We start from the raw sequence: 26,217 nt of genomic DNA on the forward strand, positions 1-26,217 counted from the left end.
AACCCATCTCACACAGGGGGCAGTTCTCTGGGGGTAACCAGAGACCCTCTCCCCTATGACCCACTTCCAGGGAACAAACCTGGGTTCAAATACTAATCAAAATCATTTTAAATACTGTATAGGTGCTTGATTGAGCTTGCCTGGCTGATTGAAACCAATTAATTCGTTTTAGAAGTGCAAACCCTTCCCACCTGGCACTCCAGGAAGACGAGAGCAAACATTTCACATTTGAAAGATGTTGAGTAGTGTTTGAACCCAGGTCTGCTTCCAGTGAGCCATAGCCCTGGTATGGCATCCCTTTTGAAGAGCTCACAGCACCGCTGGGAAGGTGCCCAGATACACTCCAAATGGCATCCTAATCCCTATATAGTGCACTATCACTATATAGAGAATAGGGCGCCATTTGGTACAAAATCCTAGCCCCCCCCTTGCACATGGCTCCATGCTGAGGTTATAAATATAGACTTCTCAGAGTTGTGGAGGAAGCCTGTTACCTACGTAAACCACCCAGCTGGCCAGCCACATGGCGAGAAAGAGCGTAAGAGAGACCCCAGTGCCCATACTGTATGGGAAGGAGAGAATGAACCCCCCCACAAACTCATGCCCAAGTGTTCCTATTTTTACTCACCCTGCCTCGTCTTTCCAAGAACAACTTTTGTGTTGAAACTAGACTTGCCGTTTCTTGTAGTGGCTGCAGCTCGATCCCCTCTTTCGTCCGATATAAAGTTTGCGCCTATTCCATAACACGGGGCTTTGTGAGCGCAGTCTTTTTCTACACACGAGAGGATCCGGAAAATAAAATCTTCACGAAATGATCTATAAAACCCCAACCGTTTCCGTAACAAACTAATATGAACAACGTGACCCAACATGGTTCTACTGGTTTTATTTCCCAGAGTTTTCTTCTCTCTCAGAGATATAGGACAGACACTTCAACCTGATTATACATTTTATGACTTGTCTGTTTTGCCCATGTACAAATGTGTTATTCATTGCGTTTCTATTGGCTATAGCAATGTTTCATAAAATGATTTAAAAAATATATTCATCCTAAAATTCCAAATCAAAATGGCTAAATGATCCACCTTAAAACAATTCCATATGTTCCTTTAGTAGATATTGAGATTTAAGGGCTTAGACCTTGACTAGACTAGTTAAATGAAAGACCTAGAGGTTTTAATAATATGCGTTACCCTTCTTATCAACAGCCCATATTCTCCCTTTGTCTCTAATTTTCTTTCTCTGAGGGCAAGACGGACCGAATGAACAGCACAAACAATAGTCAAAAAAATTCCATGCAATCTAGGTGAGGTAGGTGTCCTTGGTGGGGTCAGTGGGGTAAAGTGGATTCGACAGGAGGCAGAAACTGTTCTGTTGTCAATGCGAAAGACAATGCTGCCATCTAATGGACAATAATGGCATTTTAATAATAACCAGTGTACAGAACTTATTACCACGAACAATTAACTGACGGCCTACCGCGGCCAAACCCAGACGACGCTGGGTCAATTGTGCGCTGCCCTATGGGACTCCCAAATCACGGTCGGTTGTGATACAGCTTGGAAATGGAACCAGGGTCTCTAGTGACGCCGCTAGCACTAAGATGCAGTTCTTCAGACCGCTGCATCACTCTGGGAACCCACTATAATGACCTGTGTACAGAACTTACCACGAACAAAGAATAACTGATTAATTTTCTTCTGTGATATAATGACATCTAATGGAGAGAGATGACACTCATGCAAGACACAGAAAAGTTGCTCGGGCAGATAAATGGTGGGAATGTAACTTTAATTTCTGACTGCCTCGTCCACCCATGTCCTCTTAGTCCCAGTAGTGTGCGATACGGCCAACACAGACAGATATAGAAACAACGGGCATTTCATTAAACCATCATCTACCTACTGCTCACCACTCCTATTACTCACCACAAGGTAGCTTCTATGTTAAAGTATATTATATTCTATGGCGTACAGGTTTAGACCTAGGTGACCTATTGCATTGTAATATAGAGTTAATGGGAGGTAGGAGGAGATGTGATCGATACAAAGTCACCTGAGTCAGGCTGACGGGCTGGACTGGGTTCTAAGTGGGCTAGAAAGGCCTACGGCAAAACCAGGCCTTCTGAACTAAAGACGACCAATGCAGGACCAGGGCCTGTATTTATCAAGTGTCTCAGAGGAGGAGGGCTGATTTAGGATCAGGTCTCCCCTGTCCATTCAGTATATTCTAAGAGGACAAACTGATCCTAGATCAGCACTCCTACTCTTAGGCTCTTTATGAATACAGGCACAAATATTTAACAGGGGCACATTGGAGCAAGATGGGGTTGAGAGGGTTAGCTGCTGCCAGGTTGCCAGTACCCATTTGGGTCAGTTTGCTCCACTGATTTCCTCCCTCTTCCTCCTCTGCTCTCTTCCTCTCCCTTTTCCTTCCTCCTCTTGTCGTCCTCCTTCCCTCCTCCTCTTCTCCCTCTTGTCTTCCTCCTTCCCTCCTCCTCTTGTCTTCCTCTTTCCAATATCTATGTGGTTCGAGCTTGGCTGAAACGTGGCTTCACTCTAAAAGAAGACAAGAAAGGGGGGACAACTAATTCAGAAAAGGGGGAGACAGAGGAGGGTAGGGGGAGACAGAGGAGGGTAGGGGGAGACAGAGGAGGGTAGGGGGAAACAGAGGAGGGTAGGGGGAGACACTGTGTGTGTAAGTACGTACCTGAGGGTTTTCTCAGGGCCACTCTGTCGTCCCCTGGCCTGGGAGGAGGACTTGAACTGGGCCTCTAGCCTGGAGTAGATCCCTGCTGCACGCTGGAACAACCACACATTATACAACCACACATTATACAACCACAACCACACATTATACAACCACACATTATACAACCACAACCACACATTATACAACCACACATTATACAACCACACATTACACAACCACACATTATACAACCACAACCACACATTATACAACCACACATTATACAACCACACATATACAACCACAAATTATACAACCACAACCACACATTATTCAACCACACATATACAACCACAAATTATACAACCACACATTATACAACCACAACCACACATTATACAACCACAACAGGGGGGGGGGGGGCGGGGTACACCAGTGACAACCACACTATACACATGTAAATGAAGTTTCAACTTTCTAGTGTTTTATCCCCTACTAAAAATAAAGTTGTAATCGACTCAGTAAAACACACGTCTTTAGTGTCCTTGGACTTCCTCTGTTCCTGATCTCCGAACCTAATCTTAGTCAGATGACCAATGATCTCCACCATACGCCGCTGGTCTGGGGGGAGGGGGGAGGGAGGGAGGGAGGGAGGGAGGGAGGGGAGAGAGGGAGGGAGGGAGAGAGAGAGAGAGGGGGGGGGGGGGGAGAGAGAGGGGGGAGAGAGAGAGAGAGCGAGGGGGGGAGGGAGAGAGAGGGGGGGGGGGAGAGAACAATTAGAATGCACACAACTATCGGAACACACACAAAGTTAACTGAGGCCTGTGTTACCTTCCTCTCTTTGGGCGTCTTGGTTGTAGCGAATGGAGCGAGAGCTGTCCCATTTACTCTTCTGGGCACTCACTCTGGAAACACAAACCATTTCAGAGACACAGTGGTGAAATGGATGAAGAAGCATGTAGTTGATGAAGTTGAGCTCACCTGAATGGAGTGTTGTCCCTCGAAGGCGTCTGTAAACGACCAACAGAATTTGGAAAAGTAAGAAAATTGCAATTATTTAAGTCTCAGATAAACGAGTGAAGTACACTCACTTTCTCCACTGCTTTCTCTTTGCGAGGGAAATTGGGTGAGGACATCTGCCTCTTCAAAGGTTTGCTCAACTTCTTGGCCTTCTTAGCAGCTAACAATGAACACATAGAAAACCCATATGTGGTTACAACCATAAGCAGTGTACACATACATTCATGATTCACTTACAACTGATAGTTCACAGCTGTAGACAGATGTCCACAAACCCAATGCAATTTCAAAATGAGCAGCCCATGTACCAATACGACACTGCCACCTGCTGGCTATAGTGGGGTACTCCCACCTTTATTTAGATTTATTTATTTCAATAAACACAGTGGGGATTCATCATGACACACAGTGTGGTCTTATGACATCGGGAGAATCTAGATTTGTGTCCTTGCATCCTTGCCTCCTTCTCAAAAACCCATTAGATGAGGTCAGAGGTCCCTCCCCTCTGACCTTCTCATCCAATTGGATTTCAGAAGGTGAGGAGAGAGGACACAATTTATATATATCCCCCGTTTCAAAGCCTCTTTGCTAAATGGCATTTAATAGGATCCCCATTAGGCGCTGCCAAAGTATCAGCTACTCTTCCTGGGGTCCACGAGACATGACATAATACAGATCATTATTAGAGGACTGAACTACATTTAAAACATCACACATAGCCTACATATCAGTAGATACACACAATATCTAGGTCTAATACATAGTACTGTGCAATTACAATACAAGATATATGAAATGGCTGTGTCTCTTCACAGGCCCCTTTGTGATGTAAGGTGTTCTTTTATCTGGTTTTATTGCTAGCTAGAGTTACCTGGGTTACCAGAGAGTTCCATGTAGTCATGGCTCTATTTAATACTGTGTGTTTCCAGGCCTCTGTTCTGGACCTGGGGACTGTTGAAGAGATCTCTGGCAACTGCTTGAACAGACAGTTCTGTTGTACCTTCAACACCTCGCACAAAGACCAATAGTGATGCAGTCAATCTCTCCTCTACTTTGAGCCAGGAGAGATTGTCAGTAACATGCATGCCAATTGCCCTCCGTGACCATCGATGTGCTATACTTGCAGTTTTGTTCTGGACCAACTGTAATTGACCTATGTCCTTCACCACACATGACCACACAGCTGGGCAGTAGTCCAGGTGCCACAAAACTGGGGCCTGTCTGGTCGACTGAGATGTCAAGAAGGCAGAGCAACGCGCAATCACGGACAGGCCTCTTCCCATTTTAGCAACCAGTGAGTCTATATGTTTTGATGACAGCTTGCTATGTAGAGTGGCACCCAGCAGTTTAGTCTCCTTAACTTGCTAAATCGACACATTATTCAATAATAAATCTAAATGAGGTTTAGCGTTGAGAGAGTGATTTGTCCCAAAAACACTGCTTTACATATGTTTTGATTTTTTATCACCAGCCTATTGCTAGTTACCCGTTCTAAAACTAACTGTAGCTCTATGTTAATGGTGTCAGTTATTTATTTTACCGTTGCAGCCGACGGGTATACGGTTGAGTCGTCAGCGTACATAGACACACAGGCTTTATTCAAAATCAGTGGAAGGTCATTAGTAAAAATGGAAAACAATAATGTCCCTAGTCGGCTGCCCTGCGGAACACCACGGTCAACTGAATTTGCATGAGAGAGGCTTCCATTAACGAAAACTCTGTTCTATTCGATAGGTAACTCTCAATCCATAATAAGGCAGAGGATGCAAATCCATTACACCTACGTTTTTTTTTTCAGCAATAGGTTACGATCAATGACATCAAAAGCTGCACTGAAGTCGAACAGAGCAGCTCCCACAATCTTCTTACTATCAATTTATTTCAGCCAAGCATCAGTCATTTGTGTCAGTGCATGTTGAGTACCCTTCCCTATAAGCATGCTGAAAGTCTGTTGTTAATTCATTTTCTGTAAAATTTCTTTGTATTTGGTCAGACAATTTTTTCCAAAAGTTTGCTAAGCACTTCTAAACAGACTGATTGATCGGCTGGTTGAACCATTAAAAGGGTACTGCTATTCTTGGGTAGCTGAATGACCTTTGCCCCCCTCTCCATGTCTGAGGGCACACCGTCTTCTAGACTTAAATTGAAGATGTGGCCAACAGGAGTCACAATGTATTCCATTGCAAATCTTAGCAATTTACCATCCAGTTAGTCGGTACCAGGTGGTTTGTCCTTATTTATAGATTAGCAACCATTTTGTTCACCTCTTCCACACCCACTTTGTGGAACTGAAAACTACAGTGCTTGTCTTTCATTATTTGGTCCGTTATGCATTTTTATTTTTAACCTTTATTTAACTAGGCAAGTCAGTTAAGAACAAATTCTTATTTTCAATGACGGCCTAGGAACAGTGGGTTAACTGTGGGTTAACTGTGGGTTCAGGGGCAAAACGACAGATTTGTACCATGTCAGCTCGGGGGTTTGAACTTGCAACCTTGCGGTTACTAGTCCAACACTCTAACCACTAGGCCACCCTGCCGTCCCTACACTCTAACCACTAGGCCACCCTGCCGTCCCTACACTCTAACCACTAGGCCACCCTGCCGTCCCTACACTCTAACCACTAGGCTACCCTGCCGTCCCTACACTCTAACCACTAGGCCACCCTGCCGTCCCTACACTCTAACCACTAGGCCACCCTGCCGTCCCTACACTCTAACCACTAGGCCACCCTGCCGTCCCTACACTCTAACCACTAGGCTACCCTGCCGTCCCTACACTCTAACCACTAGGCCACCCTGCCGTCCCTACACTCTAACCACTAGGCTACCCTGCCGTCCCTACACTCTAACCACTAGGCCACCCTGCCGTCCCTACACTCTAACCACTAGGCCACCCTGCCGTCCCTACACTCTAACCACTAGGCCACCCTGCCGTCCCTACACTCTAGCCACTAGGCCACCCTGCCGTCCCTACACTCTAACCACTAGGCCACCCTGCCGTCCCTACACTCTAACCACTAGGCCACCCTGCCGTCCCTACACTCTAACCACTAGGCCACCCCTACACTCTAACCACTAGGCCACCCTGCCGTCCCTACACTCTAACCACTAGGCCACCCTGCCGTCCCTACACTCTAACCACTAGGCCACCCTGCCGTCCCTACACTCTAGCCACTAGGCCACCCTGCCGTCCCTACACTCTAACCACTAGGCCACCCTGCCGTCCCTACACTCTAACCACTAGGCCACCCTGCCGTCCCTACACTCTAACCACTAGGCCACCCTGCCGTCCCTACACTCTAACCACTAGGCCACCCTGCCGTCCCTACACTCTAGCAACTAGGCCACCCTGCCGTCCCTACACTCTAACCACTAGGCCACCCTGCCGTCCCTACACTCTAACCACTAGGCCACCCTGCCGTCCCTACACTCTAACCACTAGGCCACCCTGCCGTTCCTACACTCTAACCACTAGGCCACCCTGCCGTCCCTACACTCTAACCACTAGGCCACCCTGCCGTCCCTACACTCTAGCCACTAGGCCACCCTGCCGTCCCTACACTCTAACCACTAGGCCACCCTGCCGTCCCTACACTCTAACCACTAGGCTACCTGCCGTCCCTACACTCTAACCACTAGGCCACCCTGCCGTCCCTACACTCTAACCACTAGGCCACCCTGCCGCCCCTACACTCTAACCACTAGGCCACCCTGCCGCCCCTACACTCTAACCACTAGGCCACCCTGCCGTCCCTACACTCTAACCACTAGGCCACCCTGCCGTCCCTACACTCTAACCACTAGGCTACCCTGCCGTCCCTACACTCTAACCACTAGGCTACCCTGCCGCCCCTACACTCTAACCACTAGGCCACCCTGCCGCCCCTACACTCTAACCACTAGGCCACCCTGCCGTCCCTACACTCTAACCACTAGGCTACCCTGCCGTCCCTACACTCTAACCACTAGGCCACCCTGCCGTCCCTACACTCTAACCACTAGGCCACCCAGCCGTCCCTACACTCTAACCACTAGGCCACCCAGCCGTCCCTACACTCTAACCACTAGCGTGAATATGAAGGCTCAGCATTTGTTATTTGCAAGTCATGTCTAAGTTTGCTAATCTCGTCAACAACAAAGTGATTAAAGTGGTTGGTAATATATTAAAGTGGTTGGTAATATTAAAGTGGCTGGTAATATTAAAGGGTTGGTAATATTAAAGTGGTTGGTAATATTAAAGTGGTTGGTAATATTAAAGTGGTTGGTAATATTAAAGGGTTGGTAATATTAAAGGGGTTGGTAATATTAAAGTGGTTGGTAATATTAAAGGGTTTGGTAATATTAAAGTGGTTGGTAATATTAAAGTGGTTGGTAATATTAAAGTGGTTGGTCATATTAAAGTGGTTGGTAATATTAAAGTGGTTGGTAATATTAAAGTGGTTGGTCATATTAAAGTGGCTGGTAATATTAAAGTGGTTGGTAATATTAAAGTGGTTGGTCATATTAAAGTGGCTGGTAATATTAAAGTGGCTGGTAATATTAAAGTGGTTGGTAATATTAAAGTGGTTGGTAATATTAAAGTGGTTGGTAATACTAAAGTGGTTGGTAATACTAAAGTGGTTGGTAATATTAAAGTGGTTGGTAATATTAAAGTGGTTGGTAATATTAAAGTGGTTGGTAATATTAAAGTGGCTGGTAATATTAAAGTGGTTGGTAATATTAAAGTGGTTGGTCATATTAAAGTGGCTGGTAATATTAAAGTGGTTGGTAATATTAAAGTGGTTGGTAATATTAAAGTGGCTGGTAATATTAAAGTGGTTGGTCATATTAAAGTGGTTGGTAATATTAAAGTGGTTGGTAATACTAAAGTGGTTGGTAATACTAAAGTGGTTGGTAATATTAAAGTGGTTGGTAATATTAAAGTGGCTGGTAATATTAAAGTGGTTGGTCATATTAAAGTGGTTGGTAATATTAAAGTGGTTGGTAATATTAAAGTGGTTGGTAATATTAAAGTGGTTGGTAATATTAAAGGGTTTTGTTATGAACAAGTCCTCTGCCTCAATGACAGATGAGTTTACTTTTTTTTGCCAAGAATTTCATTAAATGTACTTGTTTATTTTTTCATGGTATAGTTCCTTCTTTTTGTTTAGTTATGTGATTTCTATGTTTACCAATCTGCTGTTGTCAGACGTATTTACTATTTCCTTTGCCTCATCCCTCTCAGCCATTACAGTTTTTCCCAATTAGAGTATAAACCAATTAGAGAGCCTAATTACTCTACCTTGTTTCTTGCTGGCCTCCTCTTCATCCCCCACCTCATCCTCAGTGACCTCTGACCCCGTGGTATACTCCTCATCCTCAGACAGCAGCGTCTGCTGCCTCTGACACAGGGCAAAGGAGGGCATATCAGGGTTTAGATAGCCTGGTCCCAGATCTGTTTGGTGTCTAGACTAACACCATTGATCATTAACTAAGCATGAGGAGTTGGCATGACAGCACAAACAGACTGGCCCTCAGGCTTCTGGTGGTACAAAGGTATACTATGTCACTACTGTGATATGTTACGTCATATATACACACAAACACAAGTAAACAGACACGGACACTGCAGCACAGTTACATTTGGAAACAGTAAACGTTGATCTTACCAGTTGCCGGCTCCAGTTTTTCAACAGGGAAAACTGCAAAGCAATAGGTTGAGTTAGACTATAGTCTATTTGAAATAGGTTGAGTTAGACTATAGTCTATTTGAAATAGGTTGAGTTAGACTATAGTCTATTTGAAATAGGTTGAGTTAGACTATAGTCTATTTGAAATAGGTTGAGTTAGACTATAGTCTATTTGAAATAGGTTGAGTTAGACTATAGTCTATTTGAAATAGGTTGAGTTAGACTATAGTCTATTTGAAATAGGTTGAGTTAGACTATAGTCAATTTGAAATAGGTTGAGTTAGACTATAGTCTATTTGAAATAGGTTGAGTTAGACTATAGTCTATTTGAAATAGGTTGAGTTAGACTATAGTCTATTTGAAATAGGTTGAGTTAGACTATAGTCTATTTGAAATAGGTTGAGTTAGACTATAGTCTATTTGAAATAGGTTGAGTTAGACTATAGTCTATTTGAAATAGGTTGAGTTAGACTATAGTCTATTTGAAATAGGTTGAGTTAGACTATAGTCTATTTGAAATAGGTTGAGTTAGACTATAGTCTATTTGAAATAGGTTGAGTTAGACTATAGTCTATTTGAAATAGGTTGAGTTAGACTATAGTCTATTTGAAATAGGTTGAGTTAGACTATAGTCTATTTGATATAGGTTGAGTTAGACTATAGGCATATATCTATGACTCCACAAATCAAGCGCAGGTCGACGTTTATTGTCATCAATCTTGCCCTGGAGGCAGAACTGAGTGATTTCTGAAGATGGGCCAGCTGTAAAGTCAAAATTGGCTATATCGTAAAAATTCTTTAAAACAAAAAATGTGCTTTTTGGCCTTCATTTAAAGTTTGTTTGATTATATGCATTAGGGTTAGCAGTGTGGTTAGGTTTTAAAAAATCAGATGTTCTGTAGTAATGTAGCTAGTAGACAGATGTGTAGCCAGATAGGACTATCAATGAGGTCAGGTTGTCATTGTAAATAAACAAGTTTGAGCAAACACACTAAAGTTTCTTAAAACTTATCATTCTAGTTGTGAGTATGAATTAGATCTCAATTGACTTGCCTGGATAAATAGATAACTAGTTGTAAACTCACGGTGGTGCCCTCTACTCTCTGAAGTCCCAGAAGCCCCGGCTCTACCAGGATGTCACAGTCCAGTACCCGCTCCCCTCTCTCTGACCCACTGGAGGGGGAGTCTACAGGCCTGGCACACAGATACACAGAGAGAGAACCGGGGAGTATCACTAAAACGCAAAACCTACCATAAGATACAAAAATACACACACTGTCTCTTACCCTGTCTCTGGTAGGGGTGTGTTGGGTACACACACCGTCTCTTACCCTGTCTCTGGTAGGGGCGTGTTGGGTACACACACTGTCTCTTACCCTGTCTCTGGTAGGGGTGTGTTGGGTACACACACTGTCTCTTACCCTGTCTCTGGTAGGGGTGTGTTGGGTACACACACTGTCTCTTACCCGGTCTCTGGTAGGGGTGTGTTGGGTACACACACTGTCTCTTACCCTGTCTCTGGTAGGGGCGTGTTGGGTACACACACCGTCTCTTACCCTGTCTCTGGTAGGGGTGTGTTGGGTACACACACCGTCTATTACCCTGTCTCTGGTAGGGGTGTGTTGGGTACACACACTGTCTCTTACCCTGTCTCTGGTAGGGGCGTGTTGGGTACACACACTGTCTCTTACCCTGTCTCTGGTAGGGGTGTGTTGGGTACACACACCGTCTCTTACCCTGTCTCTGGTAGGGGCGTGTTGGGTACACACACTGTCTCTTACCCTGTCTCTGGTAGGGGTGTGTTGGGTACACACACCGTCTCTTACCCTGTCTCTGGTAGGGGCGTGTTGGGTACACACACTGTCTATTACCCTGTCTCTGGTAGGGGTGTGTTGGGTACACACACTGTCTCTTACCCTGTCTCTGGTAGGGGTGTGTTGGGTACACACACTGTCTCTTACCCTGTCTCTGGTAGGGGTGTGTTGGGTACACACACTGTCTCTTACCCTGTCTCTGGTAGGGGCGTGTCGGGTACACACACTGTCTCTTACCCTGTCTCTGGTAGGGGTGTGTTGGGTACACACACTGTCTCTTACCCTGTCTCTGGTAGGGGTGTGTTGGGTACACACACTGTCTCTTACCCTGTCTCTGGTAGGGGTGTGTTGGGTACACACACTGTCTCTTACCCTGTCTCTGGTAGGGGTGTGTTGGGTACACACACCGTCTCTCTGTGTAGTAGCAGGTCGTTGAGCAGTCTGGTCTGGGCTGAGTTAACCTGGTGGTCTCCAGTACAGTCTCCACTGTCTGACGCATTCACTATGTGGTCCCGCATCTTACAGCCCTGAGACAGACAGACAGACAGACAGACAGACAGACAGACACCGTTTTGACAAGATTCAAGTGTGAAATGTGTAAAATATGTATTGTGTGAAATGCAAACTATTCAAAGCATGGTCACCTCACAACTCCAAGTGTGTGTGAATGTGTTCCTACCTTGGGCATGCCGGTGGGGTCAGTGTGTTCCTACATTGGGCATGCCGGTGGGGTCAGTGTGGTCCTACCTTGGGCATGCCGGTGGGGTTCAGTGTGTGAGTGTGTTCCTACCTTGGGCATGCCGGTGTGGTCAGTGTGTGAATGTGTTCCTACCTTGGGCATGACGGTGGGGTCAGTGTGTGAATGTGTTCCTACCTTGGGCATGCCGGTGGGGTCAGTGTGTTCCTACCTTGGGCATGACGGTGGGGTCAGTGTGTTCCTACCTTGGGCATGCCGGTGGGGTCAGTGTGTGAGTGTGTTCCTACCTTGGGCATGACGGTGGGGTCAGTGTGTTCCTACCTTGGGCATGCCGGTGGGGTCAGTGTGTTCCTACCTTGGGCATGACGGTGGGGTCAGTGTGTTCCTACCTTGGGCATGCCGGTGGGGTCAGTGTGTGGTCCTACCTTGGGCATGCCGGTGGGGTTCAGTGTGTGAGTGTGTTCCTACCTTGGGCATGCCGGTGGGGTCAGTGTGTGAGTGTGTTCCTACCTTGGGAATGCCGGTGGGGTTCAGTGTGTGAGTGTGTTCCTACCTTGGGCATGCCGGTGGGGTCAGTGTGGTCCTACCTTGGGAATGCCGGTGGGGTTCAGTGTGTGAGTGTGTTCCTACCTTGGGCATGCCGGTGGGGTCAGTGTGTGAGTGTGGTCCTACCTTGGGCATGCCGGTGGGGTCAGTGTGGTCCTACCTTGGGAATGCCGGTGGGGTCAGTGTGTGAGTGTGTTCCTACCTTGGGCATGCTGGTGGGGTCAGTGTGTTCCTACCTTGGGCATGCCGGTGGGGTCAGTGTGTTCCTACCTTGGGCATGCCGGTGGGGTCAGTGTGGTCCTACCTTGGGCATGCCGTTGGGGTCAGTGTGTGAGTGTGTTCCTACCTTGGGCATGCCGGTGGGGTCAGTGTGGTCCTACCTTGGGCATGCCGGTGGGGTCAAAGCGTAGCGTCCTCTGGTTGCAGCAGGGGTAGATGCCCGTCCCGTGCCAGCCCTGCTCTGTCCCCATGCCTGGGTACAACACAACCTCTGGGTGATACCGACAGTGGGACAGCTCTGCACACACAAACACCTGGAGACACACACACACACACGGTCTTGTTCTGGATGCATTACACAATGCCTGGAGTATGCATGCATACACACAAACAGCCCCCCCCCCCCCTTACCTGTTGGCAGTGGGAACAGGTGAGGTGGTTGATGGTTCCCCAGATCCTCCAGTAGACCAGCACCCAGGACTTCAGCTCCTCATACAGTCCTGTCATGTAATCATGGACCTCCCATCTCTTCTGCCTACAGACCAGAGGTAGTGATAGATCATGGACCTCCCATCTCTTCTGCCTACAGACCAGAGGTAGTGATAGATCATGGACCTCCCATCTCTTCTGCCTACAGACCACAGGTAGTGATAGATCATGGACCTCCCATCTCTTCTGCCTACAGACCAGAGGTAGTGATAGATCATGGACCTCCCATCTCTTCTGCCTACAGACCAGAGGTAGTGATAGATCATGGACCTCCCATCTCTTCTGCCTACAGACCAGAGGTAGTGATAGATCATGGACCTCCCATCTCTTCTGCCTACAGACCAGAGGTAGTGATAGATCATGGACCTCCCATCTCTTCTGCCTACAGACCACAGGTAGTGATAGATCATGGACCTCCCATCTCTTCTGCCTACAGACCAGAGGTAGTGATAGATCATGGACCTCCCATCTCTTCTGCCTACAGACCAGAGGTAGTGATAGATCATGGACCTCCCATCTCTTCTGCCTACAGACCAGAGGTAGTGATAGATCATGGACCTCCCATCTCTTCTGCCTACAGACCAGAGGTAGTGATAGATCATGGACCTCCCATCTCTTCTGCCTACAGGGTGGCCTAGTGGTTAGAGTGTGGGGACGGCAGGGTGGCCTAGTGGTTAGAGTGTGGGGACGGCAGGGTGGCCTAGTGGTTAGAGTGTAGATACGACAGGGTGGCCTAGTGGTTAGAGTGTAGGGACGGCAGGGTGGCCTAGTGGTTAGAGTGTAGGGACGGCAGGGACGGCAGGGTGGCCTAGTGGTTAGAGTGTGGGGACGGCAGGGTGGCCTAGTGGTTAGAGTGTAGGGACGACAGGGTGGCCTAGTGGTTAGAGTGTAGGGACGGCAGGGTGGTTAGAGTGTAGGGACGGCAGGGTGGCCTAGTGGTTAGAGTGTAGGGACGGCAGGGTGGCCTAGTGGTTAGAGTGTAGGGACGGCAGGGTGGCCTAGTGGTTAGAGTGTAGGGACGGCAGGGTGGCCTAGTGGTTAGAGTGTAGGGACGGCAGGGTGGCCTAGTGGTTAGAGTGTAGGGACGGCAGGGTGGCCTAGTGGTTAGAGTGTAGGGACGGCAGGGTGGCCTAGTGGTTAGAGTGTAGGGACGGCAGGGTGGCCTAGTGGTTAGAGTGTAGGGACGGCAGGGTGGCCTAGTGGTTAGAGTGTAGGGACGGCAGGGTGGCCTAGTGGTTAGAGTGTAGGGACGGCAGGGTGGCCTAGTGGTTAGAGTGTAGGGACGGCAGGGTGGCCTAGTGGTTAGAGTGTAGGGACGGCAGGGTGGCCTAGTGGTTAGAGTGTAGGGACGGCAGGGTGGCCTAGTGGTTAGAGTGTAGGGACGGCAGGGTGGCCTAGTGGTTAGAGTGTAGGGACGGCAGGGTGGCCTAGTGGTTAGAGTGTAGGGACGGCAGGGTGGCCTAGTGGTTAGAGTGTAGGGGCGGCAGGGTGGCCTAGTGGTTAGAGTGTAGGGACGGCAGGGTGGCCTAGTGGTTAGAGTGTAGGGACGGCAGGGTGGCCTAGTGGTTAGAGTGTAGGGACGGCAGGGTGGCCTAGAGGTTAGAGTGTAGGGACGGCAGGGTGGCCTAGCGGTTAGAGTGTAGGGACCGCAGGGTGGCCTAGTGGTTAGAGTGTAGGGACGACAGGGTGGCCTAGCGGTTAGAGTGTAGGGACGGCAGGGTGGCCTAGTGGTTAGAGTGTAGGGACGGCAGGGTGGCCTAGTGGTTAGAGTGTAGGGACGGCAGGGTGGCCTAGTGGTTAGAGTGTAGGGACGGCAGGGTGGCCTAGTGGTTAGAGTGTAGGGACGGCAGGGTACCCTAGTGGTTAGAGTGTAGGGACGGCAGGGTGGCCTAGTGGTTAGAGTGTAGGGACGGCAGGGTGGCCTAGTGGTTAGAGTGTAGGGACGGCAGGGTGGCCTAGTGGTTAGAGTGTAGGGACGGCAGGGTGGCCTAGTGGTTAGAGTGTAGGGACGGAAGGGTGGCCTAGTGGTTAGAGTGTAGGGACGGCAGGGTGGCCTAGTGGTTAGAGTGTAGGGACGTCAGGGTGGCCTAGTGGTTAGAGTGTAGGGACGGCAGGGTGGCCTAGTGGTTAGAGTGTAGGGACGGCAGGGTGGCCTAGCGGTTAGAGTGTAGGGACGGCAGGGTGGCCTAGCGGTTAGAGTGTAGGGACGGCAGGGTGGCCTAGCGGTTAGAGTGTAGGGACGGCAGGGTAGCCTAGTGGTTAGAGCGTTGGACTAGTAACCGGAAGGTTGCAAGTTCAAATCCCCCGAGCTGACAAGGTACAAATCTGTCGTTCTGCCCCTGAACCCACTGTTCCTAGGCCGTCATTGAAAATAAGAATTTGTTCTTAACTGACTTGCCTAGTTAAATAAAGGTAAAAAAATAAATACAGCATCAGTTTTTATCCAAAGCGACAACCGTAAATCACAGTCCACAGACGCTGAGAGGTGTTGGTCCCATGGTGACATGGCTACGCAGCGAGGAGACCATCATCCGCGGGGACACGCACCTCCCCAAAAATCCCAACCAACAACTTTCCAGTACACGTCCTCTATTCAATGGAATGTGTTGACAGTTGGAGAAATTGCTTGAGCTGCGCTGAGAACTCAAAAAGCATGAAAGACAACGGTCCAATATTCTAGAACACTGCTGTGTCAATATGGCGTCCAAATGTGATACTCTGATAGACCCTTTACAGTCATGCACGCTTACATTTTACCTATGGGTGGCCACAGAGGGAATCGAACCCACAACCAAGGTGTAAACTGGGTGGTACAGGACCTGCTGTGAGTGTAGGTGATGTCTCCTCGAGGGTTGATGTTGATCTTCCCTGGGATGCAGGAGATCTTCCGCTCTGTGTCCTTGGTCAGCAGTTTCAGGCACAGACCACACCTGGGAAAGACAAGTTGCAGTTCGGTGGTCAGGCGAGGTTAACATGAGGTCGCATTCATTGGGAACCAAACAGACCAAACAGGTAAGGATCTACCTACACTTGGCCAGTAAGAAACACTCATTTTTTGTTTTGTGATGCAAAATGTTTTCTGTTGTGTGCCCAAATGAACAAGACCAATGAAAGACAGACCGATGCGCATCCCAGAGCTGCCACACACCTGTACAGAGTTGATGCGTTGCCTGGGGAGTCCCGGTTCTTATAGTCAGGATCGAAGAGACTCTCAATTTTCTTCTGGAATAACTTACTGAGGAAAGGGAGAGAAAAAAGGTGTTGGCTGAAGCAGAATGATCCGTCTCCCAGGACAACATCACTAGGTCTTACCTTTTGAACTTGTCTTTTCTGTCCGTGATGTCGTCTGCCTCGTTGTGGCTGAACAGGTCAGACATGTCCGCTGCCAGGTTACTGTTGATGCAGTTCATGTTGCAGGGTGTGGCCACGATGGCACTCATGTGCTTGTGACAGTACTGGATGCACTCCTCCACCTATGAGAGGTCAACATGTGACTGAATGCACTCCTCCACCTATGAGAGGTCAACATGTGACTGAATACACTCCTCCACCTATGAGAGGTCAACATGTGACTGAATGCACTCCTCCACCTATGAGAGGTCAACATGTGACTGAATACACTCCTCCACCTATGAGAGGTCAACATGTGACTGAATGCACTCCTCCACCTATGAGAGGTCAACATGTGACTGAATGCACTCCTCCACCTATGAGAGGTCAACATGTGACTGAATGCACTCCTCCACCTATGAGAGGTCAACATGTAACTGAATGCACTCCTCCACCTATGAGAGGTCAACATGTGGCTGAATACACTCCTCCACCTATGAGAGGTTGACATGTGACTGAATGCACTCCTCCACCTATGAGAGGTCAACATGTGACTGAATGCACTCCTCCACCTATGAGAGGTTAACATGTGACTGAATGCACTCCTCCACCTATGAGAGGTCAACATGTGGCTGAATGCACTCCTCCACCTATGAGAGGTCAACATGTGGCTGAATGCACTCCTCCACCTATGAGAGGTCAACATGTGACTGAATACACTCCTCCACCTATGAGAGGTCAACATGTGACTGAATGCACTCCTCCACCTATGAGAGGTCAACATGTGACTGAATACACTCCTCCACCTATGAGAGGTCAACATGTGGCTGAATACACTCCTCCACCTATGAGAGGTCAACATGTGGCTGAATACACTCCTCCACCTATGAGAGGTCAACATGTGACTGAATGCACTCCTCCACCTATGAGAGGTCAACATGTGACTGAATACACTCCTCTACCTATGAGAGGTCAACATGTGGCTGAATGCACTCCTCCACCTATGAGAGGTCAACATGTGACTGAATGCACTCCTCCACCTATGAGAGGTCAACATGTGACTGAATACCCTCCTCCACCTATGAGAGGTCAACATGTGACTGAATGCACTCCTCCACCTATGAGAGGTCAACATGTGACAGTACTGGATGCACTCCTCCACCTATGAGAGGTTAACATGTGACTGAATACACTCCTCTACCTATGAGAGGTCAACATGTGACTGAATGCACTCCTCCACCTATGAGAGGTCAACATGTGACTGAATTACACTCCTCCACCTATGAGAGGTCAACATGTGGCTGAATGCACTCTACCTATGAGAGGTCAACATGTGGCTGAATGCACTCCTCCACCTATGAGAGGTTAACATGTGACTGAATACACTCCTCCACCTATGAGAGGTCAACATGTGACTGAATGCACTCCTCTACCTATGAGAGGTCAACATGTGACTGAATGCACTCCTCCACCTATGAGAGGTCAACATGTGACTGAATACACTCCTCCACCTATGAGAGGTCAACATGTGACTGAATGCACTCCTCCACCTATGAGAGGTTAACATGTGACTGAATACACTCCTCCACCTATGAGAGGTCAACATGTGGCTGAATGCACTCCTCCACCTATGAGAGGTCAACATGTGACTGAATACACTCCTCCACCTATGAGAGGTCAACATGTGACTGAATGCACTCCTCCACCTATGAGAGGTCAACATGTGACTGAATACACTCCTCCACCTATGAGAGGTCAACATGTGACTGAATGCACTCCTCCACCTATGAGAGGTCAACATGTGACTGAATGCACTCCTCCACCTATGAGAGGTCAACATGTGACTGAATGCACTCCTCCACCTATGAGAGGTCAACATGTGACTGAATGCACTCCTCCACCTATGAGAGGTCAACATGTGACAGTACTGGATGCACTCCTCCACCTATGAGAGGTTAACATGTGACTGAATACACTCCTCCACCTATGAGAGGTCAACATGTGACTGAATTACACTCCACCTATGAGAGGTCAACATGTGACTGAATACACTCCTCCACCTATGAGAGGTCAACATGTGACTGAATGCACTCCTCCACCTATGAGAGGTCAACATGTGACTGAATACACTCCTCCACCTATGAGAGGTCAACATGTGACTGAATTACACTCCTCCACCTATGAGAGGTCAACATGTGACTGAATACACTCCTCCACCTATGAGAGGTCAACATGTGACTGAATTACACTCCTCCACCTATGAGAGGTCAACATGTGACTGAATACACTCCTCCACCTATGAGAGGTCAACATGTGACTGAATGCACTCCTCCACCTATGAGAGGTCAACATGTGACTGAATGCACTCCTCCACCTATGAGAGGTCAACATGTGACTGAATGCACTCCTCCACCTATGAGAGGTCAACATGTGACTGAATGCACTCCTCCACCTATGAGAGGTCAACATGTGACAGTACAGTATACAGCTGAAAGACAGGTTGACATAAATAGGTCATTGAGTTTGTTCAATGCCACAGGAAGTCCTGTGTCACTTGCAATGAAAGTAACATGTTACACTTCTAAAAACAATTGTAACGGTAACCATGCAACAGGAAGTGAAGCGTTCCAAAGGCCCTTCGTTTTCTGTAACCATGCAACAGGAAGTGAAGCGTTCCAAAGGCCCTTCGTTTTCTGTAACCATGCAACAGGAAGTGAAGCGTTCCAAAGGCCCTTCGTTTTCTGTAACCATGCAACAGGAAGTGAAGCGTTCCAAAGGCCCTTCGTTTTCTGTAACCATGCAACAGGAAGTGAAGCGTTCCAAAGGCCCTTCGTTTCAGACTAAAGTGAAGAGAGAAGCCTATTTGCATAATTAGCTGATTGGTTTTCTGTTTTGTTTGCGAGTGCCATTTTATTCAACGACCAACAAGAGCTTGCTGGTTCATTTACTGTAGCAGAGAGGAAGAGGCGAAGCCAGAGGTTTCACTCCTCGCCAAAAATCAGTCCAACATATTTTATTTTGTTGTAAAAGGTTCCCAATAGCCTTTTCCCCAACCTCAGTTCAACCACTTTGCGTTCGTTCTTCAACTACAACAGAAAACCAGGGGCCCCCGAAACGTACGGTACATTGGAACTGCCATAGCAACCCCAGCTCCCGCCATTACAACACTTACTAACGTGTCCATCTTCAAGAACTCGGAGGAGATGAGGATTGAGATCACATTGCTGGGCTCTGTAACCACACAACCAACAAACACCACGTAACCAACCAATGTTAACACACAACCAACAAACAACACATACTGACCAAACACACTGCCAGGCCAACCAAACAAGCACACCGCTATTAGTGAGGACACATCACTGTGGTCTCCATGGTTATCATTTGCCACGCCCAGGTAAGTGATGGTATGGTACTGTACAGGCATCAGTGTATGTAGCTATGATGCGAGAGCAGATATTCAACTCTTTACCGAGCTTGGGTTTGTCATGGCTGCCATCGGCGGCCATTTTGTGCCTCTTGACGTAGTTCATGAGCCAGTCGAAGATCTGCACGTCACAGTGCACAGAGATGTCCACCTCCTCCCAGCGCTGGGTGTCAACAGAGAGGTACTCGGCAAAGTAACGCATCTCGTTGATCAGAAGGTCACGGGGACACATGAAGTCCTGCTTCAGGTTCTTAGCCTCGTCACACACGTGGATCACCATATTGGGCCTGCGTGGGGAGAGAGATACAGGCAGGCAGTCACACACGTGGATCACCATATTGGGCCTGCGTGGGGAGAGAGATACAGGCATGCAGCCTCGTCACACACGTGGATCACCATATTGGGCCTGCGTGGGGAGAGAGATACAGGCAGGCAGCCTCGTCACACACGTGGATCACCATATTGGGCCTGCGTGGGGAGAGAGATACAGGCAGGCAGCCTCGTCACACACGTGGATCACCATATTGGGCCTGCGTGGGGAGAGAGATACAGGCAGGCAGACAGACACACACGTGGATCACCATATTGGGCCTGCGTGGGGAGAGAGATACAGGCAGGCAGACAGGCAGGCAGACACACACAGAGACACAGAGAGGAATAACTCTTGATTTTTGTATTTAGAGTACATTTGAGTATTTGTTAGCAGACTAAGTTCTTGATCCTGCTCTATGAAACTCTTTGATCACCTTGACACGAGCTGGAATGGTTAACAGTGCATTTCTGTTTGACGGTAGTTAGACCAGGCACTCACCCTTTCCCCTCCTGGGGCTTCTCGCCCTCCTCTGCAGACTCCCTGCTCTCCTTCTCCACCGAGCTTCCTCTTAAAGGGTTCACCGCCAGGCCTGGAGAGTGGAGGCACCAAACAAGACTGTGTACTAACCCTGACCCTGAACTAAAGCCTAGATATTCAGACATGAAGAGTCTTCACGTCTTACTGCCTGCTACATAGGACACAGAACTTTAGCATCTTGACTGGCTGCATCACCTCTTGGTATGGCAACTGCACCGCCCTCGATCACAACGACGCTACAGAGGGTGGTGCTGCCATCCAGGACCTCTATACCCCAGCCCATAGACTGTTCTCTCTGCTACAGAGGGTGGTGCTGTCATCCAGGACCTGTATACCCCAGCCCATAGACTGTCCTCTCTGCTACAGAGGGTGGTGCTGCCATCCAGGACCTATATACCCCAGCCCATAGACTGTTCTCTCTGCTACAGAGGGTGGTGCTGCCATCCAGGACCTCTATACCCCAGCCCATAGACTGTTCTGTCTGCTACAGAGGGTGGTGCTGCCATCCAGGACCTATATACCCCAGCCCATAGACTGTTCTGTCTGCTACAGAGGGTGGTGCTGCCATCCAGGACCTATATACCCCAGCCCATAGACTGTTCTGTCTGCTACAGAGGGTGGTGCTGCCATCCAGGACCTCTATACCCCAGCCCATAGACTGTTCTCTCTGCTACAGAGGGTGGTGCTGCCATCCAGGACCTATATACCCCAGCCCATAGACTGTTCTCTCTGCTACAGAGGGTGGTGCTGCCATCCAGGACCTCTATACCCCAGCCCATAGACTGTTCTCTCTGCTACAGAGGGTGGTGCTGCCATCCAGGACCTATATACCCCAGCCCATAGACTGTTATCTCATTACCGGAGCATCTGAACACCTGAGGTACCTGAACAGCTTCGACCCCCAAAACCATTAGACTGCTGAACAGGTAATCAAAAGGTTACCTGGACTATTTGCATTGACCCTTTTACACTGGCTTTATGCACACTCACTGGACTACCTACCTACCTACACACACACACACACACACACACACACACACACACACACACACACACACACACACACACACACACACACACACACACACACACACACTTATCTATCCTGATTGTCTAGTCACTTTTACCCCTAACTACATGTACATATTACCTCAACTACCTCGTATCCCTGCACATTGACTCAGTACCAGTACTCCTTGTATATAGTCTCATTATTATAATACTACAGGGGTACTGGTACTCCTTGTATATAGTCTCATTATTATAATACTACAGGGGTACTGGTACTCCTTGTATATAGTCTCATTATTATAATACTACAGGGGTACTGGTACTCCTTGTTCAGTGGGGAGAACAAGTATCTGATACACTGCCGATTTTGCAGGTTTTCCTACTTACAAAGCATGTAGAGGTCTGTAATTTTTATCATAGGTACACTTCAACTGTGAGAGACAGAATCTAAAACACAAATCCAGAAAATCACATTGTATGATTTTTAAGTAATTCATTTGCAATTTATTGCATGACATAAGTATTTGTTCACCTACCAACCAGTAAGAATTCCGGCTCTCACAGACCTGTTAGTTTTTCTTTAAGAAGCCCTCCTGTTCTCCAATCATTACCTATATTAACTGCACCTGTTTGAACTCGTTACCTGTATAAAAGAAGAGAAGAAGAGAGCTGGGACCACAGTCTCAAAGAAAACCATTAGTAACACACTACGCCATCATGGATTAAAATCCTGCAGCGCACGCAAGGTCCCCCTGCTGAAGCCAGCGCATGTCCAGGCCCGTCTGAAGTTTGCCAATGACCATCTGGATGATCCAGAGGAATGGGAGAATGTTATGTGGTCTGATGAGACAAAAATAGAGCTTTTTGGTCTAAACTCCACTCTCCGTGTTTGGAGGAAGAAGAAGGATAAGTACAACCCCAAGAACACCATCCCAACCGTGAAGCATGGAGGTGGAAACATCATTCTTTGGGGATGTTTTTCTGCAAAGGGGACAGGACGACTGCACCGTATTGAGGGGAGGATGGATGGGGCCATGTATCGCGAGATCTTGGCCAACAACCTCCTTCCCTCAGTAAGAGCATTGAAGATGGGTCGTGGCTGGGTCTTCCAGCATGACAACGACCCGAAACACACAGCCAGGGCAACTAAGGAGTGGCTCCGTAAGAAGCATCTCAAGGTCCTGGAGTGGCGTAGCCAGTCTCCAGACCTGAACCCAATAGAAAATCTTTGGAGGGAGCTGAAAGTCCGTATTGCCCAGCGACAGCCCAGAAACCTGAAGGATCTGGAGAAGGTCTGTATGGAGGATTGGGCCAAAATCCCTGCTGCAGTGTGTGCAAACCTGGTCAAGAACTACAGGAAACGTATGATCTCTGTAATTGCAAACAAAGGTTTCTGTACCAAATATTAAGTTCTGCTTTTCTGATGTATCAAATACTTATGTCATGCAATAAAATACAAATGAATTACTTAAAAATCATACAATGTGATTTTCTGGACCTCTACATGCTTTGTGAGTAGGAAAACCTGCAAAATCGGCAGTGTGTCAAATACTTGTTCTCCCCACCGTATATAGTCTCATTATTATAATACTACAGGAGTACTGGTACTCCTTGTATATAGTCTCATTATTATAATACTACAGGGGTACTAGTACTCCTTGTATATAGTCTCATTATTATAATACTACAGGGGTACTGGTACTCCTTGTATATAGTCACATTATTATAATACTACAGGGGTACTGGTACTCCTTGTACTGGTACTCCTTGTATATAGTCTCATTATTATAATACTACAGGGGTACTGGTACTCCTTGTATATAGTCTCATTATTATAATACTACAGGGGTACTGGTACTCCTTGTATATAGTCTCATTATTATAATACTACAGGGGTACTGGTACTCCTTGTATATAGTCTCATTATTATAATACTACAGGGGTACTGGTACTCCTTGTATATAGTCTCATTATTATAATACTACAGGGGTACTGGTACTCCTTGTATATAGTCTCATTATTATAATACTACAGGGGTACTGGTACTCCTTGTATATAGTCTCATTATTATTATACTACAGGGGTACTGGTACTCCTTGTATATAGTCTCATTATTATAATACTACAGGGGTACTGGTACTCCTTGTATTTAGCCTTATTTTCTGTTATTTATTGTGTTACTATTTTCACATTTTCAGGCTGACCCCCAGCAGCTCCTACGTTAGGCAGGCTGACCCTCAGCAGCTACTACGCTAGGCAGGCTCATCATCACAGACATAGTTCCCCAAACCACTACATATGCACTAGCACATCAACACCAGTCAGCCTCACCCGTCACTGAGATGGAGCTCTGATTGTTCCGCGTCTCCCCCACGTCTCCCGTGGTGTCCAATAGTGTGGATTTGATGTAGTCCACAGGGGAGGAGCCTCCTGCCGTCAGCGCGTTGCATTGGTCGTCCACGTGATGGAACCCTCCGGTGCTCTTCAGCTCCTCGAACCTCTGCGCACACTGAAGGTAGGCACGACAAACACCATGGCAACCATGTCACTACTATACCATGATAACAACAACAACCCTCAGACCACATCATCTGGGTTCCGGTAACCCCCGGCACAACATTCAACAGCAGTCCAAACTAAACTAAGTTATAGTACAGCTGACAACAGAGATTGGTGGGCGTTTCTATTTATCATGTGACACACGTGAACAAGTGCAATGGAAATGTGTTTCTGGTATATCCCAACTCCCCCTGAAACAGACGTGGACAGTGGGGTCAAGTCTAGGGTCACCATTTTCCAGCGCCCCTGGAACAATTGCGGTTAAGTGCCTTGCTGAAGAGCACAGCGGCAGATTTTTCACCTTGTCGGCTCTAGGATTCTAAATTTAGATTACTGGCTCAAAACTCTTACCTCGAGGCTACCCGTCACGCCAAACAGTGACCATAGGGAGTTGGTAAGACAACGCAGACAGATCTCAGACCAGGCTAATAGCCTTTTACGATCTCTCCTTAGTGGGCGCAGTGGTTAGCAAGCTTGCCTACAGACTGGGAGACCCGGGTTCGCACTGTAGCCGTTAGCTACTATAGCTTCAATCAATCACTATGTTTATTGTCCCAATGTGCAGTGCATGTAGAGCTTACCTCCTTGGGTGTGAAGCCAGGGACCAGCATGGCCACGTTGTCCCAGTTGATGGGCTGTGGAATGCTCCAGAGAGAGCTCAGCACCATGTCCAGGGCCAGGAGGTTGTTGTCATTGGGAAAGTTGTTGTTCAGGGTGCAGTAACGACTCATGTCTGTCAGCAGGTAAGGGTGAGAGATCAAGGTTGACTCAGCGATATGACATTATCACACATTATTACGTCTGAAGGGTGAGAGAGAGATCCGAGCATTATTCTGTTAAAGGTAGACTCAGTGATATGACATTATCATACATTATTACGTCTTAAGGGTGAGAGATCAGAGCATTATTCTGTTAAAGGTAGACTCAGTGATATGACACCATCATACATTATTACGTCTGAAGGGTGAGAGATCAGAGCATTATTCTGTTAAAGGTAGACTCAGTGATATGACACCATCATACATTATTACGTCTGAAGGGTGAGAGATCAGAGCATTATTCTGTTAAAGGTAGACTCAATGATATGACACCATCATACAAGGGTGGAGGCGACTTTATGCGCACAGAAAGCTGCGGTTTCTTCAATCGACAATAGTAAATGGGACGGTCTACTTGACATAGATACATAAGAATAACAAGAGCATGTATAGAAAGCCTTGACAACCCAACAGCATCTCTAAACCAAATTCTGGAATAGGCTACTCCTACTTTGTCCCACCGTTGTCATTGAAAAGCTGACTGTCAATAGCATACGCGGTGAACAGCGCACACACATACTTTTGGCAATGTCGATTATCTTCTTGTAACAAGGATGGCTTGACGTCCCTTGGAAGGCCCCTTTGGCTGTAGTCGAACTGTCCAACGCAAATGTAATGACATTTTTTGTCAACAGCTTATTCTAGCAAGCTAGCTACCTATAGTGCACATCACTGTACAAGAAGCTAAATACAATAAGTTTGTATTATAGTATCTAGTTGGCTGTACGGTTATCTTGCATCTTACTGATTCAATGATGACAGCTGATTCTTCTGTGGTCCGGATGATAGGACGTTCCGGTGTACAGTAGCCGTCATCCACGTTTAACGCTAATGCTACTACCGAGCTAGCGGCACTCTCTCTGCAGTATCATCCCGGGGACGAGTTGATGGACAGACAAGACATTCAATCAGAATTGCATACGGGATGGAAACACCCCAAAACGCTCGGTAATGACGTTTAGATAACGAACCGCCGGTCGTTGTAACGTCCCCCCCCCCAAAAAAATATTGTTGCGTTGATTCCGCTTTTTCCGGTGCCGCAGTGCAGCAGCTGGTGCAGTGGTCCCGCGTCCCG

The 26,217-nt window shown here is 47.6% G+C and overlaps 1 protein-coding gene across 8 annotated transcripts; it reads right to left on the reverse strand.

The window, feature by feature from the left end:
- Window positions 1–1,770: 1,770 nt before the first annotated feature.
- LOC110531618 (uncharacterized protein KIAA1841-like) lies at window positions 1,771–26,133 on the reverse strand. 8 transcript variants are annotated; one of them, XM_036988100.1, is made up of 22 exons: window positions 25,888–26,127; window positions 25,663–25,739; window positions 24,906–25,057; window positions 24,097–24,274; window positions 20,716–20,806; window positions 19,950–20,191; window positions 19,650–19,708; window positions 16,460–16,620; window positions 16,296–16,382; window positions 15,967–16,077; window positions 13,070–13,193; window positions 12,820–12,972; window positions 11,569–11,723; window positions 10,468–10,576; window positions 9,362–9,394; window positions 8,995–9,094; window positions 3,783–3,871; window positions 3,673–3,701; window positions 3,523–3,596; window positions 3,224–3,312; window positions 2,710–2,801; window positions 1,771–2,558 (listed from the first exon to the last, which is right to left on the reverse strand). In XM_036988100.1, the coding sequence occupies exons 1-22, from the start codon at window positions 25,956–25,958 to the stop codon at window positions 2,522–2,524; spliced, it is 2,313 nt and encodes a 770-aa protein (XP_036843995.1). In that variant the 5' UTR covers window positions 25,959–26,127; the 3' UTR covers window positions 1,771–2,521. The 8 variants fall into 8 exon arrangements, 5 of the variants coding, with proteins under 5 accessions (XP_036843995.1, XP_036843979.1, XP_036843989.1 ...); XM_036988084.1 differs by having other exon boundaries at window positions 13,070–13,769; window positions 25,888–26,126; XM_036988094.1 differs by lacking the exon at window positions 25,663–25,739 and having other exon boundaries at window positions 13,070–13,769; window positions 25,888–26,125.
- Window positions 26,134–26,217: the final 84 nt, after the last annotated feature.

This window comes from Oncorhynchus mykiss, chromosome 1 (assembly GCF_013265735.2).
Source record: "Oncorhynchus mykiss isolate Arlee chromosome 1, USDA_OmykA_1.1, whole genome shotgun sequence".
Classification (NCBI taxonomy): Eukaryota; Metazoa; Chordata; class Actinopteri; order Salmoniformes; family Salmonidae; genus Oncorhynchus; species Oncorhynchus mykiss.